The sequence below is a fragment of the Meriones unguiculatus genome, chromosome 12, assembly GCF_030254825.1.
Source record: "Meriones unguiculatus strain TT.TT164.6M chromosome 12, Bangor_MerUng_6.1, whole genome shotgun sequence".
Taxonomy (NCBI): Eukaryota; Metazoa; Chordata; class Mammalia; order Rodentia; family Muridae; genus Meriones; species Meriones unguiculatus.
This window is the reverse complement of record NC_083360.1, coordinates 40,185,936-40,205,809: the sequence shown is the minus strand read 5'-3', so window position 1 is coordinate 40,205,809 and position 19,874 is coordinate 40,185,936. Positions and strand designations below refer to the sequence as shown.

Here is a 19,874-nt window from a genome sequence, read left to right as displayed (position 1 = left end):
GTGTGATGTTGTTATAAAGTAATAGACTATACAATCAGATTTTTCTGATTGACATGATGGTTTCAATTTTTAGTTAAATAATTGTCAAACAAAAACATAATTTACAGTCCTTGACTTTCCAGTTTTAAGATGGACTTCCAAGTGTGCTGCCCTTTAAGGTGGCATGGATGTTGCCATTATGAAGCCAGAGCAGCCAAGGTTACCTGCAGGGGAGCCCTTACAAAACTAGGCTAACACTACTGCTGCCTGCGTTATTACTTAGTTATTCTCCAGATAAATTGGACTTTCGAAAAATGCAGTTTGTCTTTCATATGTTCTTCTATGGCCTTAAAATATAGGTTCTTATATAATTTCTTCTAAAAATTGTTTTTTATTAGAAAATATATTGTGAAAACAAGAGTCATAGTATATTTCCTAGGGGTCCACCCTTTGCCACACCTCAACCCTTCCTTTCCCAGAGATTCTCAGTTTATCTCCTCATTTGACATAGAAGAAAAGGTTTTAGTGCAGGAAGTATAAGGTACATGGAGTCATTAGTCTCCTGAAGAGTGCTCTGACACTTAGAATATTGCATCTAGTCAAGTTTTATTGCTGCTGATGCGGTGGTGCTTAAGATTGAACTCAGGGCAGCGTGCATGATCTCCCATCCAGTATCTTTTAAAAACATAGACAATAGTACTCCCAGCGTCAGTGACATAGACGAGGTTGCTGTGAGTGTGTTTGTCTGTTTATGTTTAAACTTGGACTATTGGACATTTGGGGGTCATGCTGTTTTCTTTTGTAATATAAAAGGAAAAGGAAATGTCTCCTAGAAAGAAAGAAAAAAAATGAAAAAAGAGAAAAAAAGAAACAATGATAGAAAAGAAAGAAAGAAAAGGAAGGAAAAAAGAAAAACTGCCCTATGTTTAGGAACCAGAGTGAAAGGCTTGCACACTTAGCCTTCTGTGACACAGCACGCTTGGACATATCTTGAAGAACAGAAGTTGAACTGCTTCCTGGAGAAGTCATACAAGCCTGCCTCTCTGTTAAGGAGATGCTCCACTGCTCACAGTTATCCGAGGCATGGAAGCTGAAGCCTTCAGCAGGGCCAGGACACTGAGCACAGCTCTCTAATGGCAAGGAAAGCTTCAGAACAGGAAATGTAGCCAATTAGCACTTCTGCTCTTGACTGGAACTAGATATTCCAACAACCCAGAGTACCCAGCTCACTGTCATGGCAATCTATTTCCCCACCCCACAGTGAGGAGGCCTCCAAGCCCAAGGCCAACTGGATGCCTTTCACCTGTACTACTCCCTCTTTTGATGTCCTTGGTTACCATCCTGCCAGGAGTCTTTATCTCATCCTGCTGACCATCAAACACCTAAGAAGAAAGAATTTCTAGAGGGTGTCCTTTGCGGACCTTGTCTTTTGACGCGGACCTTGTCTTTTGACGCTGACCAGCAGGGCTGCCATCGTGTGTGTTGGGGGAGGGGGGCTTTGAAAGAAGGCAGGGAGCAGGAGGTAGCTGCCTTTTTCTCAGCCCTGCAGCTGCTGGAGAAAAGGGGGCAGCAGCAAGAGCTGCCACCGCCCAATGCCTCTGCTGTCTGAAGGCTCAGCTTGAAGAATCCCAAGGCTCTGCTGCCCCCTGTGCTCACAGCAGGCCTAGCAGCCTGTGCTGAGGCTAGGAGACAGGGTCTGGAGATACAGGCCAGCTCTGCACATACCCTTGTTGCTTCTGTGGATGATGTAACCTATAGTTGAGGCTGGGGGAGTAGTTAGATCTTTGGTCTGGGCTGCTGCAGACCTCCAAGCTGTTCTTATTTTCTCATTGCCTGCCTTTTCCAGTTCTTCTGACCAAAACGCAGTCTGAGCCTTCCCTGAGCTGTCAAGGTACAGTGAGCTCATAGGCTGCACTCTGCATGGCTCCAGATGGGAGGGTGCACGCAGGTGATATGTATGTCAGACCTCAAAGGAATTGAGTTTGGCTTGAGGCACCTTGGGGATGGGAGCGGGCTTGCTGAGTTGATATGAGGTTATGATTTAAGTTTTTAGTTCCCCAGGGGGGGGGTTGTTTTGTTTTTTGTTTGTTTGTTTTTTGGAGAAGACTATACCTTGTGTGAGAATTTGCTATGTGACTTTAATCCATAGAAATAGCTGAGAGTGTTGAAGACAGGAAATTCATAGCTCAGAATTTCAGATGATAGTGATGTGTATAGAAATAACATCAGTTTCCACTGCCTCAGCTTGTCTCTTGTTCTTACTTTTGTACTTCCTGCCCAGGTCTATCCTACCTGCTGCAGAGTATGTATTCGCAATGGGCTTGAAATTGAACCCTATATATCATAGTAGTATAGGTATGCAAAGGGTTAGTTCAAATTTGGCACTGATTTGGAAAGTCTATGTTACATAAATGTGCATACACATATATATGAAGAGGGGGTAAATATATTTATGTGCATGTATTTGTACATATTTGTGTAAGCATATACATATGAAGTGTGATTTTAATGAGCCTTTTAGAGTTTATACATACCCATATAAACATGTGTGTATATATATGTATGTATATATATATGTTTATATGTGTGTATATATATATACACACACACACACACAAAAGCGAATATTGCAATGAGTTTTTATATTTGGCAGGAAGTTTGTCATTTTTGCTAAAAAGTATTTGATAGAAAATTTATTTAAAAAAAATTAGTAAAACAAAATGCAGCATTTACATGAGTCCCAGTCTGTGATAGATTGTCTGAATGCTGGGCTGAGTGGCCCCCTTTACCAGCCCACAGCTGACCTGCTTCGTCAACAGAATTCGCACACAAGAAAGTATCCTTTAAGGACATTTATGCACATGACTGCCTTAGACATTCTGGGAGATTCTCCTTGGGGATTTGGGCAGACTGAGGCTCTTACTGCCTCTTCCTTGACTACACTGTCTAGAGTCTAGTGATGGGTGCTGTACCTTAGAGATGGACAATGGGTGAGAATGCCCACATGGACCATGTGGGACCATGTTCTTCCAGTAACTTGTTCAGTGGCCTGTTTCTGGTCACAGAACTGCCTAATTTCTATTTTTCCATCTAAACCAAGACGGCGCTTTGGACTACATTCTCAGGTCCTTTCACTTTCTCCACCTCTCATGCCTTTATCAGCATCTCCAACACTGATGTGTCCAAATAGTAATTGCTTTGTTGGCAATTAAATGTGAGCCTTGAAAGTAAGTGTCATGCTCCCGTAGATGACATCCATTTAGAGCTGTGATTCCAGCTCCTAAAGCACATGCTCTGCAGGGAATCTGTGTTTTCACAGCTCATTGCCCTGGTGGGACAGCCTAGCTGTCTACGGAGACTTAGCTTGATGACAATGCAGAGCTCTCTCTTGCTTTGCTCTTACCTTTCAAAGGCATTCACCTAAAATCAGGAACCTCTTATAAGTCTCTGACCAATCCATAGGCAAAGCCTTTAGAACATATTCCAGCAGCTTGAGGCCCAGGTTGGGGCTAAAGATTGAGGCCCTACTTTGCCATACAGTTGTTAGGTAGTAGCATGAGAAGTAACCTCTCCAAACACTATGGTTCTGGTTCCAGGGTCATCATAACCCTTCTCCATGGGATGGCCTCAGTGCTGTGACCAGTAACTTTCTATTCTGGGAGAGAAACAAAAGATTTAGCTTGCTGATGGTTACTGTAGGATGGCCTATGATAGCCATATATTTTCTTTCTTGTTTATCTCTGGGTTTCTACAATTTTAAAATATCCTTGTCATATACCATTCAATTGTAAAACTAGTATAAACTAGAAATATACATGTTAATGCATGCCATAGTTTGGATATATTATTTTGTGGTGTAAGATATTTTTTTTCTTTCTAGTTCTTCACTGAGGGTTTTGATGTGACTAACTTATAATTATGTGTGTGCATATGTATCTGTACAGCTCTGTCATGTGAGCCAGTCCTCTGGTTCGGTTGCTTTGTGATGCAGAGCCCACTAATCTCCTTATCTAAGCCCCTTGCATGTCATTAAGTGCCCTGACCTGCCCAAACAGGACAAAGGCTTTGTTTCCTGCAGGATGGTTTAAGAACCACTGGGCCTGGATTTGGCTTTTTTGAGTAGACAGTGTTATTTTGTACATATTTTTTAAATACATTGTTTTTTTATGTTCTTTTTAAGCTTAGATATGAAGCCATACATCATTAGATACAAATATTAATGGGTGTTTGCTGAATTTGGGTTAATATACTCATATCAGTTTGTCAGATCCTGCAAGAAAGCATACACACCAGTGGTCTAGCAGTCTGGTTGTCCTGCAAATTGAGCTAGGAAAATTTATCTTTCTACCCTTTACAAATAGCTGTTTTGTTTGGTTTTGTTTTTCTCAACTCTGTCATATCTTTATGTGTTGGAAGAGAAGGGTATGGTGAATGAAAGCCCAGAATAGGCAAATAGGAGAATGTCATCTTAAAAAGGAAATAATCTGGGACTGAAAAGAGCTCAGTGGTTAGGAGCACTTACTGCTCTCTCAGAGGACCTGGGGTTGGTTCCCAGAGTGTATATGCTGCTCCCAAACATCTGGAACTCCAGTTGTGGGGGACTTGATGTGGACACCAGGCATGCAACCTAGTACACAGGCATTCATTGTACGGAAGTACTCATACACGTAAAAAAGAAATCAAATTTTAAATTAAATATAGAAAAAAAGATTATGGAGACAGTTATGACCAGTATCCCCAGATATCTGGTTTAAACAGTAACCAAGCAGTCTTTTTCAGTGTTCCTCCATGCTCTAGGAAAGAACAGAGGCTTCATGATTTATTTAGCATTTTTATCTTACTTATACCTTATAAGACAAAGTGTTGGGGTTCTTTTAAACTGAAATCACAGCCCTTGGAGCAATGCGGTTTGATTGGGTAGCAACAGACCATCTGTTGCTCTCAGAAATTTAAGTAGTCAAAATGGACAAACACTGTCAGCCTCAGATGAACACTGCCTTCATAGACTCAGGACCAAAGCAAGTGTAAGCAGTCAGTCTCATTCATATTGGCTATGGTAAAACAATAACATTTTAATTATTTTCAATTAGATAAAATTATAATTAAAGCTCACTTTTATTTTTTAGTGCAGCTACTAGAAAATGCAAAATGACAGTTTGCACTAGCCTTCTCTTGAAAAGCATCCTTATTGAACTTTCATTGAGTTGGTTCTTTTCATCTTCCACAAGAACAAAGCCACTCTCAGAGAAAATGCCGCCTTAGTCACTAAAAACCTGTATAAGAACTTCATGTGATTTCCTTTGGGCCAGAGAGCTTTGAGGTGGCTCGGAAGGCTTTGAAGGAAATCGCGATGATTTTCTTCTTATAGCTAACAGATTAAAGGATTCAGTTAAGGTTTTAACAAGTGAAGTACTTAATCTCATGTTTCAAATGCTGAAAAAAAAATAACAGTACTACTTTTTTTTTTCCACCTCCAGAAATGTTCAGGAAGTCATCACTTGGCAATGATGAGACAGATAAAGAGAAGAAAAAATTTCTGGGGTTTTTCAAAGTTAATAAAAAGAGCAGCAGTAAGGTAAGTCACATGCTGGGACAATGTGTGGTACAAAAGAGTTTCTCCCAATATTTCTACTTAACCTACCTATCTCAAGATTTTTTAAAGTAATTCTATTTAGTAATATTGATTCTTCACCAGAACTTAAGGCAGTTATTTAATATGAAGGTGTTTACTCACTGGTAGAGTTGAAAACCTCTGGCCTCCCCAAGCCAAGCAAGGAAGCCTGGTTAGGTGTCCACACTCATACAGCATGACTCAAAACTCAGCACACAGCTCTTGGATATAGGGATGAGTGAATCTTGCATTGTTAAGTTTAAATATCATGGTCAGTGTCCCTGCAAATGATCGTAGCTTTCCAGCTTAAGGCAGGAAGTCTAGAGGGGTTTCATCAAAACCATTTGTATCTATTCTTGAACTGGCCCATTTTCTGTAGTTTTAAAATGTTTTTCTACCTTTATAACATGATGTGAAATCTCAGAACACTATCAGTTACTTGCTTTTATCTTGTTATTCTTTATTAAATAAGTCTTTATATTCACAATATAGAAGCAATATTGTACAATAATTTAAACTCATAAAATGAAGGGGTTTTTTTTGTATTCAGTTACAAGAACATCAAAATCACGAATGCCTTCTAATTATCTGGCAAAGAATACAATACACTTTTAGTAAGTGTATTTTACAAACACATAGTATGTGTTCCTTACTGATAAATATGGCTCAAATAGAAATAGAAAGTTGAAACTAAAGTAGTGGCTCAGTGAGTAAGAGGAGTGTTTGCTTCCCCAGCTCCTTATGGAAAGCCAGGAAAATGTATATGTAAGACACATATATGCCATACATACATTTGTTTTTCAAAAGAAAAGACTAATAGAAATAATTGACAGTAACACCACTCTCTCAGCTGGGACAGGCTCTCCACCTGTATGGCTCTATAAGAAGAGAGGAAGTCTCTCCGCTCCGCTTCATAAACCTGCACCTCTGTTCTGCCCAGGCATCTCCTGATCCTTCCTTCTGCAACCTGCAGCCTTAGTACTATGATTTACCCTATGCTTGATGGTGAAGGTGGCGAATCTTAGAAGGTGCTTTGCCAAGCGTCCCTGAACTTCACTGAGTTCTGCCCAGCTGTAGAGGCAACCAGCTTCTTCTACTAGATATAAGTTGCGTGGAATTCCAGACATGGAACAGCAAAACCCTCATGTCTTGAACTATGCCTAGTCTTCCTTCCTCCTGAAACCTTGTAATGGTTTCCTCATTCTGATTTCTGAAGAATGGGCTATATAATTATATATTTTGTGCTCTTTTTCATGTTCTTCTGCGCTCTTTGAAAATTTGTGCTCAGGGTATGTCTCATTAGTGAGCTCTTTTTAGCCTTAGGTAGTTCAAGTAGTTCACCCCCTCCTCCTATTCTCCCCCTTCCTTTCCCAGATTCTTTTCTTTCATGTCAAGTATAAATGAAGTTAAAGAAGCAGAATTCTTTAGGACTCTTAATTGTGTTTTTGTTCCTGGTATTGTTTAGATGAGCTTGCTGGGACTGTGTTTTCTGTCGTCCCCTTGGTCACCAGTTCATAACAAAACTCCCCTTCCCCACCCCTCACCTTAGATCTTGCTGATTCTGCAGCTCCCTCACTGGGAGGCAATCCCCAGCAAATAAAGTAAAATAAAGGGGTAGGAGTGCATTTGGTTTAGCCAGCAAGGCAAGTGCCAAAGCTTGGGGTTTGGAGAACCTGTAGCTTTTGACAATTAGGAAGGACAGACACCAGGAACCTGGGGCCTTTCAGTGACAGTCACCTGTACTACACAGTTCGCTCTGTTCATTATAAGAACGTTCCCTTCTGCAGTAGCTTCTATTTTCTGTGTTGGACTTCTAGGGTCATTTTCACTTTTTGTGCTCCTCATCTTTCATTTATTACTCTGTGTGTGTGTTATGCATATGCTTTCTTGCACTTTCCCTCTCTCCTTGTTATAGTTGGAGATTTTTGCATGCTAAATGCACCCATGCCTAGTGTCCCTAAAAAACTGAGAGAGAAGAATTGTCATTACATCCTACAGGCACATCAATATGGCCAAGCAGCTCGTGCCTTTGTAATTTAGTCAGTGCTAGAATTAACACCCACGTCCTTTATGTTAATTGCTGGTTCACATTGTACGATGCTTAGCAAAGTGTGACTTTGAATTTGTTTAATCTATTAAAAGCATATTGAGTAAGTAACTTTAAAATGATTCTTAAAATCCTGTGATGTGATGACAGGCAAGTGGATGCCTCAGTATAGAATAAAATCTAAGAATGGAGACTTGAGAAAGCATTCAAACTGAAGTAATATTTTAGTATATTGCCTTTTGGAAGAATATGTGTGGGTGTATATAGAAGACTAAATGACTTAATGTCCATAAAAATGTCAATAAAGTATATAAAGGGAAATAATTTTGGCTGAAGCAAGTGAGGGCAAATGTTTTGTATTTTAATTTTCTAATGCCTACATCACTTTTGATGTCATTTATTCTCTTAAACTGGTTGTTTTCAAAACATTCCTAAGTGTCATTTTAAGATCTAATTGAAAAGTGTGAATTCTTAGGTTATGCCCCAGATTCTCATTAGGAGGCCAAGGAATTGAATTTTCCAGTTAGCTCTCTCTACCTGATTGTGTGACCGTTGGTATATTGTTGGTTGTGTTTTATAGATAGAGAGGGACTCAGCTGTTTGGTAAATGGTTTATGTGAACACTCAATGCATTAACTACGTAAAGATTAAAACCTTGAAATCTTCAAAGCCTAGTTAATCAGTTGATTTGCTGATGTAACTTTGTCAGTTGATGGACACTGCTATTTTTAAGTTGAATATTTTCAAAATTAAAGAAATTCTTTGGGAAAAGAACAACAAAAAAAGAGGCAAAATAAGTTTGTTTGTTTGTTTGTTTGTTTCCCCTCATGAGTTGTGGGTCAGTGGTGTGATTTCGAAATGAGGGAATGCTTTGCTTAAGAGCTGTTTTGAAACAGCATTCTAGTTCATAAGGTGAATGAGTATGGACTCTGCAGTCTACACTGCCTGAAAGTGTGGCCATTTTAGTGTTGTTTGCCTTAGTAGCTTCAAGGTATGCCTGCTCTGTTGCAGTTTGTTTTCCCCTGGAGTTGATGGTGGGGTGCATGTCTGTGTTCTAGGCTGAGCATCTCAGTCAGTCGGGTGCAGATAGTGATGAGGACCCCGTGAAGTCAGCGTCTGGAGGTGACGTGAACGTGAGTACTTAATCCAGAGGGTGCTTCTGCTAACCAGACAGAACTTCTCATTGCAGATAACAAAACTGAAGGCTAGCTTCAGTTCACTCCTCTGCTTGGTTGCTGTGGTGGCTGCATGTAGTTTTGTATACTCATTGGACAGTGCTCATTGTTTCAGCTTTTGCTCCTCTCTATTCCACTAAGCTTCTGCAAAGGAACCCTGCATTAGAGTAGGTGAATTTACTTTGTGAAACTTTTGTTACATGCTACCCAGGATAGGCTGATAGTTTATGGCCACTTGTTATCTAGAGCTTGCATTTATTAAGCTTTATAAGTATACTTTGTCCACAGAACCCAGAAAAGAATCTTTTCAAACTCCATTTTCCCCACAATCCAAAATAAGCATCTAGAAAGTTTCTTTTTTTCTTAAATTATTATTATTATTTACAATTTATTCACTTTGTATCCCAGTGGTAGCCCTCTCTCTCATCTCCACCCAGTCCCACCCTTCCTTCCTCTTCCTCCCCTATTCCTCTTTCCTAGTCCACTGATAGAGGAAGTCCTCCTCCCCTACTGTCTGACCATAGCCTATCAGGTCCCATCAGGACTGCCTGGATCCTCTTCCTCTTTGGGCTGGCTAGGTCACCCTACCAGGGTGAAGTGATCAAGGAGCAGGCAACTGAGTTCATGTCAGAGACTGTCTCTTCTCCCTTTACTAGGGAACCCAAATGGAGACTGAGCTGTCTATGGGCTACATCTGAGCAGAGAGGCTCTAGGCCCTCTCTATGTATGTTATTTGGTAGTTGCATCAGTCTCTGCAGTTCCTGGTGGGCCTGATTTTTTCTTTTTTTCTTCTTTATTGGTCTTCTTGTGTGGCTCCTGTTCCCTCTGGGTCCTTTTATAGCCTCCTTTTTCCATAAGACTCCCTGTGCTCTGTCTAAAGTTTGGCTGTGAGTCTCTGCATCTGCTTTGATTCCCTGCTGGGTAGAGTCTTTTAAAGGACATCTGTGGTAGGCTCCAGTCCTGTTCCCTCTCTTCTACCACTTCCGCCTCCAGTGTCTGTCTTGTTTTCCCTTCTGAATGAGAATCAAGCATCTTCCCTAGGGTCCTTCTTGTTGCTTAGCTTCTTTAGGTCTGTGGATTTTAGTATGTTTATCCTATATTGTATGGCTAATATCAAATATCACTTAGAAGTCAGTATGTACCATGCATGTCTTTCTGGGTCTGGGTTACCTCACTCAGCATGATCTTTTCCAGTTCTATCCATTTGCCTGCAAATTTCATGATTTTCTTGTTTTTAATAACTGAGTAAAATTTGTTGTGTGAATTTCTTTATCCATTCTTTGGTTGAAGGACACAGTCAACAGAACAAAATGACAGCCTATAGACTGGGAAAAGATCTTCACCAACCCTACATCTAATAGAAGGCTAGTATACAGAATATATGAAGAACTCAAGAAATTAAACACCAACAAATCAAATAATCCAAATAAAAATGGGGTACAGAGCTAAACAGAAAATTCTCAACACAGGAATATTGAATGGTGGAGAAACACTTAAATGTTCAATGTCCTTAGTCATCAGGGAAATACAAACCAAAACAACCCTGGGATTCCACCTCACACCCATCAGAATGGCTAAGATCAAAAACTCAAGTGACAACACATGCTGGAGAGGATGTAGAAAGTGTCTCTATAAAATTTTAAGTAAATGAAACAGTGTGATTCGTTGTATTATATAAGTACTTATATTTTGAATATTTTTAGTAAAAGTCTGGCATTTACCTCTAAAATCTATCCACGCAGGTTGTATGGAAATGGCTGAGTGCCAGGCATCCACATGCCAGATTTGTATATAAAGATAGGTCTGGCTCCTTTGTGCACCATAACCCCTTTGTGTAGTAGATAGAAACACATAGATCCTGTGAGCTCAGTGGTCAGCCAGTCTAGCTGAAGTGACAATCTCCAGGCTCAGTGAGAGAGCCTGCCTCAAAGGAATAAGGTGGTAGGTGACAGAGTAGGACAGCCAGTGCACCCTTCTGGCTTCTGCTTGGCACATTTATTGTCTTCTACACACATGCACACACATATTACTTGGACAAACTTTCTACATCATTAATAGTTTTGTATTGTCACTCCTAGTTTCACATCAAATTTTGTTCTGTCCAATATGTGTTTGATACTTGAAAATATTTTATAACAACTTGAAATATAGTGTGATACAGAAATGGCCATCTAATGTTTTATTAAATATGGGAAGTAAATTTTTCTTGCAAAGATATTTCTTAATAAAATGACACATGAATGGTCTTTGACATATTCCACTGATCCAGAAAAGACTTCATATTAATTCAGTACATCTTTCCACATAGCCTGATGTAAACTGAGCGGCATTTTCTATGAATTGTCTGTAAGGGTGGAGCAATCCAGCCACATCAGCACCTTTTCTTTCTTTGATGTCTTTCCAGACAACACAACCCAAAGCATGAGGTATGATCAAAACTAAACAAATTATCTTCCAAATTTGTTTATGGCCAAAATTTGGGAGCTGTAACATTTGTAGTCACACTGGAATGGCTGACTTCTGGGAGGTATAAAGGAAGAAAAAAATTATGTCAGCATTTGTCAAATACTCATCACACTATTTTTTGTTGTTGTTGTTGTTAATGGGTAGTTTCTAAACCTTATATTTGTGAGATGCAAAGTCTTTATAATAGTCTTCCTTTCTCCTAAGTTTTGCAAACAAATTCTTTAAAAAATAATTTATTTAATTTTATGTGTATTGGTGTGATGGTGTTAGATCTCCTGGAACTGGAAATACAGACAGCTTTGAGCTGCCATGTGGGTACTGGAAATTGAACCTGAGCCCTCTGGAAGAGCAGCCAGTGCTCTTAACCACTGAGCCATATCTCCAGCCTCTGCAAACAAATTCTTAATGATTTGTATTTCCATGAAGTGCAAATCTATCTTTTGTGAACTGAATTTGTCAATGTGAAATTTTATTTGAGAAAAACCTTGAGCTTATTTTTTGTCAAGGTCTGGGGTTAATGAATGTTAGCTCACTGAATCTGTTTTAAATGCCTGTTATCTAAGTTAATTGGTATAACGAGTCCTTATTGTTGGCCTAAGAAAAAGTCAAATTTACCTTAGTTACCAAAGCCCAATTACATTTTAAAATTTAAGGAAGTAAATAAATATGTACCCGTGGTAATTACATCACCTTTGCCTCCAATACAGCTGTGCTGAGATGCACTGATTTTCTGTAGGACTTGATTGCCCACGTTTAATGCTCTGAACGTAAGTGTTTCCTCCTTGCAATGTCCTTATTTTATTGCACTGTGGAAACGAGGCTTCTGCCTTCGTTGTAGTCACCTGTTTTTGGTGAGTAAGAATGTTTGCGATTTTGAGCATTTAATGCAATTCCAGAAGCCAACCTGAACCCAGGTAAACAGGAACACTTATTTATGCCCTTTCCCATATAAATCACATCAGACGGAATAGAATTATGTAATGAATTTAAGGAAACTTCTTCTGTTGCAATCTTAACTAAGTTCCTACCAGAACTAATCTCATCAGCCAGGCATCATGTTTGTTTTGCTATTAAACAGACTTAAATCAACAGAGAATGATTTTTCATGGCCATGAACTCATTAGTCTTTCAGGCTTGTCTTTCATCAGCCTGTTTTATCCATGAGATGTTGAAAAATATCTTCTAATATTTCACACATTCAATAAACAAACTGCTTATGTAGGAAACTTATTATATCCAAGGGCTTGGCATCTCACATATTTGAGACTATTATATAACCAGGTAGTAACTCATGCATTAATGAGTAGTAGCTTAATTTTGTAATAAGCATTGCTAATTTGCGTGATCTTTTTTATGTACTTAGGAACATAAGAACATAGCTATGATGTGCACAGCTGGCTGGCTAGCTGAAAAGATAGACAGGTGGATGAATGGATGAATGGGTGGGTAGATGGATATATAGATAGATGGATGAGTGACTCACAGATGACAGATTCTAGGCAAAAACTTCATAGAAAATATCCAAAGCACTTTAAAAAATTAAATCCTGCAAATATATATAACAATATATCTGTTTGTGGAATCAGAGGCCACACTCTTGGACAGGTAGATTTGGTACCATTGTTTCAGTTAGGTTTTGTTTTAGAACAAATTAGGTTGTTCGTAAAGTTTAGTTGGAAAAATTAACAAACAAGAAGATCCAAGAAAATCTGAAAGCCAGAGAAATTGAAAGCCTTACTGATTTTTCAAGTATATTTTGAAGCCTTAAAGAGAATTATAGCAGCCAGTACAGTGAAGCAGTAGGAAAACTTCAAGCCAGTTGTACAGAAAATATGGAATCCAGTACAGACAGCCCTCAATGGCAAGGGCAGTGAACATGAATGAGTAGGGCCTAGAATGACCATGAAGAAAAGTAAAAACTGTGCATGTTTCACAGAATACACCAGAACAAATCTCAAGATCAGAAATCAACATGTACATATTGAAGCCAGGCATTGCAGGCAGAAAACATGTGTGAACAATTTTCTGACTGTGCTCAAACTCAAGATGTGCTAATGAGAATAATAAATTTACTGTGGAGGTAAAAACTTGAACGACAGCATGAAGAATAAAGACATAAGAAAGCAATCCAGGAGCAAGATGAGGTGGAGAAAGAGCAAATATGAAAGTGAGGGTAGTACAAAGACTATAAAACTCCAAATATTACATGGGAGAGAGCTTTTAGAAATAGAGAAGGCAGATTTAAGTTGATACATAGATGGGAATACATAGATGATGCAGAGAGAAAACCAGTGTACATGGTATATAAATTATTGAAAATAGTTGAAACTTCGTCATGTGAAATACTAATTACTCTTACAGTGAATTCTCATTTATTACATATTATATGACAACATTTCAGAAATTTGCCCATCACCTTTGCTGGCTAATCTGTGGGGAGTCTTCAGTGTGTTATTGAGCAGAATGTTAAATACTATAGCATTTTAATGGAGAATTTTTGTGATATATAGCCAAACTACAAGTATATTTATTATTCTTTGCATCAGAAATCCTACAAATAGAAATCTATCTATCATAAAACCTCCTTTACCAGAGTCTGTGATGGTGTCGGAGATAATTTCTTGCAGCATTATTTTGTAATAGCAAGAGCTGAATAACACTCAGCGGCCCTTCAGTGGGAGACTGAAAGATTAAATAACCATGATTAGTATGATTGACTACTGCAGAATTGTGAAGGGAAAGAAAAGATGATTGCCTACTGATGTGGTATTATCTGGAATATATTTTTTTCCATTAGAAAAATAATGGTAATTAGTTTTCATGTAAAACAAAGTCTGCAAATGAAGCTTTGATATGCTACATCAGCCATTGACTTTGAAAATAATTCAGGCCCTAGCACAGGATGGCACGTAATGAAATGGTAACTGTCACTGCAGGTGACCTTGGCTGCTACCCAAGCCCTGCCTGGCCTCTGTGGTTAGCTGAGTTGTGTGATCTCTGTTAATCTTCCTTTCACAGACACAGAAACATCTTGCTTCCAGAGGTGGATGATTGATCAAATCTGTTGAACATGTCGAATCCCTTTGTGTGTGTGTTGATCTCCCCTTGGCAAGTATATAGGTGACATAGCATTTCTTAAGAAAACTGTGCTACTATTTCTTGTCACTTTGCTATCGTCCTCTAGCCTGCAAATATACCCTAAGGTGACCAGAGGGCAGGATCCGACTGCATTAGCAGTTGGGGTCCTGGGAGCCCTCATGTCTTTGTATGTTCTCTGTTTTGAAGGACTGAAGGCAGCTGTTCCTCCTCCTAGTTGTACTATATAGACTTAGAGACTACCAGCATATAGATCCAGTGATAAGCTTCAAGCACTCCATCTCTTGATTTCTTCTGTTTCAAGGCCCTGTACGGGGCCTTGCTTTACAAGCTGTGTGGTGAGGGCTTTGCGACTCTTTGAATGCTCCTCTGCCACTGGGCTGCTCTGAGCCTTTATATAACTTTTCCAGCTCTGGGCAGTAGAATCTCTTTGAGGAGCTGGAAAATGCTTGGAGGTGAGTGTGTATATGTGTATGTTTTGGGAGTAATTTCTGTCTCTGTGTGAGCCAGGACAAGCATCTGCCTCAAGATGAGGAGTTGAGCTTTAGATTCCAGACCAGCTGGGGAGCCTATCTATCTTGACTTCCTCATCTATAAAATAGTATCCTTTACGAGAGCTCAGTCTAAGGATTAGCTTTGCATGGCCCATGCGTGAGGAAGCCTGAAATGGTGAACACAGTTGAGTGCAACCCTATCAGAGAGGTTGCAGATATTGTTGTTTGCCTTTTTCTGGAGAGATTTTAAGTAGTTTATCATATCAATGAAAGAAACAAACAGCAAAAAGCAGTATCAACATAGATGGTCCACATAACCCACTTCTCAGGCAATTTCAGTTTCTGAAGACTAGTTTACCTTATTATAAGATTTATCTTCTGTGTTACATGTATCATATTAAATATACTTAGTACCTTTCTAATATCTTAAAATGCTTTTTGTGAAATCCCACAGTTTCCAGGAAGCTCCTCTTTCTATGCCCACAGAGGGGAATGTGGTTTAGAGGACTTGTCATTAGCAAAGGGACCCTGAGCAACCTTGTCTGGAATCAACCATGGGAGATAATCTATCATTAATAGGCCCCACCATTTGATTTAAAACAATTTCTAATAATGCACCAATCTAAAATTCATTAACCATACCCTTGCTTGCTACTCTGAAGTTGAAGGCTTTTGATGATTGAGCTAAAGAATCAGTGATTATAACATAAATAAATAAAATTAAAACTAGAGGCAGTTTATTCACTTGCCCTGTTCCATTCATAGGGAAAACTAATACCATGGCTTTGGCTCCCCTGTTCGGGAGGAGCCTCTCGCTGTATTGTGCAATGAGCTCCATATTCAAAGCTGCCTGGAGTCTCTGCCCATAAGCCCTGGTTTTGTTGGTGCCAGCCATTTAGGACTCCAGAAAATAGCAAAGAAGTCCGTGAACACAAGGACAACTCAGGAACGGTTAATGGAAATACCATCTTAAGGAAAATCTGCCCTATTTCCCATGCATTCCAGCCTGTCTTCCTTCCCAGCTGGCACTGGTCTCGGGGGGGGGGGGGGGGAAACAATGAACTCCCCGAGGCTGCCAGAAGCATGTGTGTGGTGCTGGCTCCACCACAGGGTGTCAGTGTTCCCACAAGCACAGGAATCAGACATACCCTAGCCAGCAAAAGCTCAAGAAGGCTGTTTCTGGAACATTCACAAACTGCTAATAAGAAAATATACCCTGAGGGCTAAGCCATGTCCTTGTAGGGTAGAGCTAACTTTTCTTAGAAATCAATTTTGTATAGTCTGTATCTTTATATTTTATATTCAAAAGTATAAAATAAATAGCAGATGGCAATTTAAAATATTTTTTTATTTATTCTTTGAGAATTTCATGCATGTGTACAGTATATTTTGATCATATCCACCCCAGTGCCCTACCCTAACTCCTCCAAGATCACGACACCACATGTCTCTGAACTTAGTGCCCCCACCCCCAGTCTTTTTGCCCACAATTAGCAATACTAGTATTTGTACAAGGAGACTGGGAATCACATAAAATGCTTCTAGTCTCTCAGGTTTCTTGCCAAGTTTAGCATTGCTCAGTGGCAGAGCCACTCTGACACACAGAGAGAGCGACAGGTTTTCTCTCTTTCCATCCCCCACCTCATTTCACATCATCTGCTTAAAATTTTGTTTAATTATCTTCATAGTGGTAAGGCTGGGTATATTTCCATAAAAGGAAGCTGGGAGTCCAAAAAAGTGGAAAGCCCTTGCCTAGCTCACCAGACCCTGTGTTCCATCTGTGGTTCAGGGAGGAAAGTGAGTCTAGGTTGTGTCCTGGAAGTTGGATTCTGACCTTATGGTGCTGTCTTTCCCTGCGATGGGTGGATTCAAAACCACCACTACCCAGAGAATCATTTTTGTTCTTCAGGAGGACAAAATGATGCTGAGTGAGTGGAAGCAGGCTCTTTGTCATTTCTTGATAAAACTTATATATCAAGCTCTCGTTTGTTACTGTTTCACCACTGTCTCCAAAACTGTTTTCATTTGGAAGATTTTTTGTTGTTGTTTGCTTTGCTTTGTTCTGTTTGTAATGAAGCTAATAGAAGAATTAGCGAATCAATGTGTCTGGGAATTTTATGGCTTTTACAAGACTATGTTACTGCATTGATTTCAGAAAAGCATGCTTCTGCCAGAAACAAGTCCAATTCCTTGTGAAGCTACTCAGTTTGCATTTCTTTTCCCATGGCTCAGTTGTGAAATTCCTATACATTAGAGGTACGCAGCTGAGAGGAGTTATCAAGTATTTTTTCCTCTGTGCACTTTTGAAAAGTGGTAATTAAAATGTTTACATTAGGCTGATGAGATGAGTCAGCATGTAAAGGCACTTGTTGCCAAGTCTGATGACCTGAGTTTGATTTCTGGGACCTACATGGTAGAAGAAGAGAAGTGACTGCTATAAGTTGTCCTCTATCTGACTTCCACATATGTGCCCCCTCATGAAATAAATAAATAAATGGAAAATTTATATTAGAAATAAAATAATCATATTATGGCCCTCCTAGGACCAATGTGGAAGCTGCCAGACATTTATATTTAAAGCTTCAGTGACGTTTTCTCCCAAAATATTTGCAATGTGAGTTCAAATTAGTGCCCCTTTTCCAAAATACTTGGCATAAGAAGTATCTACAGTATTTGTGTTTGGTTTTCCAACTGATAGGCCTTAATTCAAAAGTTCAAAATCTGAAAGGCTTCACAGTGGGAAACATAAGCATCATGTCAGCACCCAAAACATTTGGAATGTCAGCTTGTTAGATTCCTAATTGTCCAATTAGAGATGCTGTGTTCATCGGCATCTGTTACTGGAACAAAATATCTTTTTTTGAGGTTATTTTTATTTTTAAATTATTATAATTTATTCACTTTGCAGCTCAGCTGTATCCCCCTCCCTCCATGGCTCAGTGGGCAAAGTATTTGCCATGCAAGTAGGACAAACAGACTTGCCAGCACATACATTAAAGAAAAACGTGTGGCAATGTGTGACTGTAATCCCAGTGGTGGGAGGCAGAGACAGGAGGATCCCAGGGACTCAGAGATTCCCCAAGTTCAATGAGAGTCTAGATCTAAAAATAGGATGGAAAACACCTGCCATCTCCCTGTAGTCTCTGCATGCAAACCCACACTAAGGCAGTCTGTGATGTAGCTTAAGGATAAATTGCCAGCCTGTCCTATTATATATATATGATTTTGGGTTCTACCTCTATAATCTGTTTGTCTATCTGTCTGTCTGTCTGTCTCTCTCTCTCTAATCCTGACCATTTTGGGTCAGCTTTAAAGCAAGCTTTATTAAATATTAAATACTGACCAAAAGATAGGCTTTGAGTAGTACCATTCCCTGGAATTTCTCAGCTGAGAAGGGCCCCAAGCCACGTGTTGCAGGGGTTTAACAAACCCATAGGCCACCATACTTCCCCATGAGGTTTTGTTATTTTCCAAGAACAATTCCCAGGATTTCAGGAAGTTATCTGGTCCCTGGGCAGAGGGGGCTTGCAGGTTAATTTTGGGTCTCTCTCTCATCTCCCTCTCCCTCCCCCTCCCCTTCCCCCTTTCTCTGTTCTTCTCTCCCTCCCTCTCTCTCTCCTCCTCCATCCCTTTCTCCCTCTCCTTCTCTCTCCCTCTCCTTCTACCCATTCTACCTTTCCCCCTTTCTCTGCCTTCCTCCCTCCCTACTTAAAAATTAGAAATGTTTATCTTACGTTACATTTTGAAGGTTTTAATTTATACATGATTGACCCGTTGCTTTTGGGTTTGTATTAGAGGAGGCTACTCATCTCTTGGCTGCCAGGAACCTAAGAAAAAAAAGAGGATGAGATTCAAATATTCCTATCAAGGCTATTTCCTTGGTGTTCTAAATCTTTTTCACTAGGATCAACCTTTTAAAGATCCCACCAGCGTCTAAATCATAGGCTTTTAGAGGATACTCCACACTCAACAATTGCAGGTGCTTAGCTTGTGGTATATAACAGGTCTTGAAAAGTTGATTGATCATAGTTAGCTCTGAGTGAAAAAAGGAAAGTATGGATTTTTAGTTTCTACTGAAAACATAATATTTGTAGGGATATTGGGGGTAGAAAATGTCCCTTTTAAGCACCAATTTCTTCTTTGTTCCCTGAAGAGATAATCTGCTATTCCTCACATCTGTGGTTCTCTCAGCCTTCTCCCTATTCTTTAACAGATGAATATAAAGCTAGACTCTCAATATGGCTACATGTTGATGGGTTTAAGTTGCTTCAGATACCAGAGAGAGGTGATTTGCAGTTCACTGGACCCATGATCATTTTTCATCCAGGAAATGGTAGTTCTGTGTTGTCTGTGACTAAACAGAAACCCAGGCTCTTTGCCTCCCTTGTCTACTGTTCCACCTTGACCCATCAACAGGACATCTGCTCTGTTCAAGGAGCACACAGAACCTCATGTTATCACACAGCCCTGTTGCTGTCATCTTACCAGGGATGATTCTCCCACCTCCCAGCCCAGTCAGTCAAGCTTCCTTCTAACCTTGAGGTTTGTGGACCTGTCACAGCCCCTCAACAGCTAGGGAGATGCTGTCTGCAGCCCTCTTGGTTTCGGAGATCTGGACTGGGCACGGTGCATCTTCTTGGGGAGTCCTCACTTCTCCAACCTCACCTCTTTCTGTGATGCTCCTTCAAACTTCCTGTACATATTTGCATATGCCTTGAGCTAGATATGTGGGAAGACAGGCTTCCTACACTATGGCTTTTCCCTGAATATATCCTTCCAAAGAATTATAGAAACTTTGTTCTGCTCATGGCTCATTACTTACCCTATTTCAGACCTCTTGATATCTTGTTCTAACCCTCTGGATTTATTTTCATTTTGTACCCTGAGAATGTCAAATAGTGGGCACATGGCCAGCTGTGCTGTGCACAGACATTCTTATGATCTCATGTGTTTTTTTCTACAATGAGTTATTTCTTCCTGAAGATGTCTGATGTTGGCTGTTCTGC

The 19,874-nt window shown here is 39.8% G+C and overlaps 1 protein-coding gene across 9 annotated transcripts in view; it reads left to right on the top strand.

Moving 5' to 3' along the window:
• Window positions 1-19,874, top strand: part of Cobl (cordon-bleu WH2 repeat protein) — a 245,682-nt gene that overhangs the window by 104,721 nt on the left and 121,087 nt on the right. For 4 of the 9 annotated variants that reach the window (XM_060365689.1, XM_060365695.1, XM_060365688.1 and 1 more), the window contains exons 5-7: window positions 1,826-1,870; window positions 5,457-5,554; window positions 8,696-8,770. In XM_060365689.1, coding sequence (XP_060221672.1) covers window positions 1,826-1,870; window positions 5,457-5,554; window positions 8,696-8,770 — 218 coding nt within the window. The remainder of the gene's footprint in view (window positions 1-1,825; window positions 1,871-5,456; window positions 5,555-8,695; window positions 8,771-19,874) is intronic. The other 5 variants (XM_060365696.1, XM_060365691.1, XM_060365697.1 and 2 more) reach the window with 3 other exon arrangements.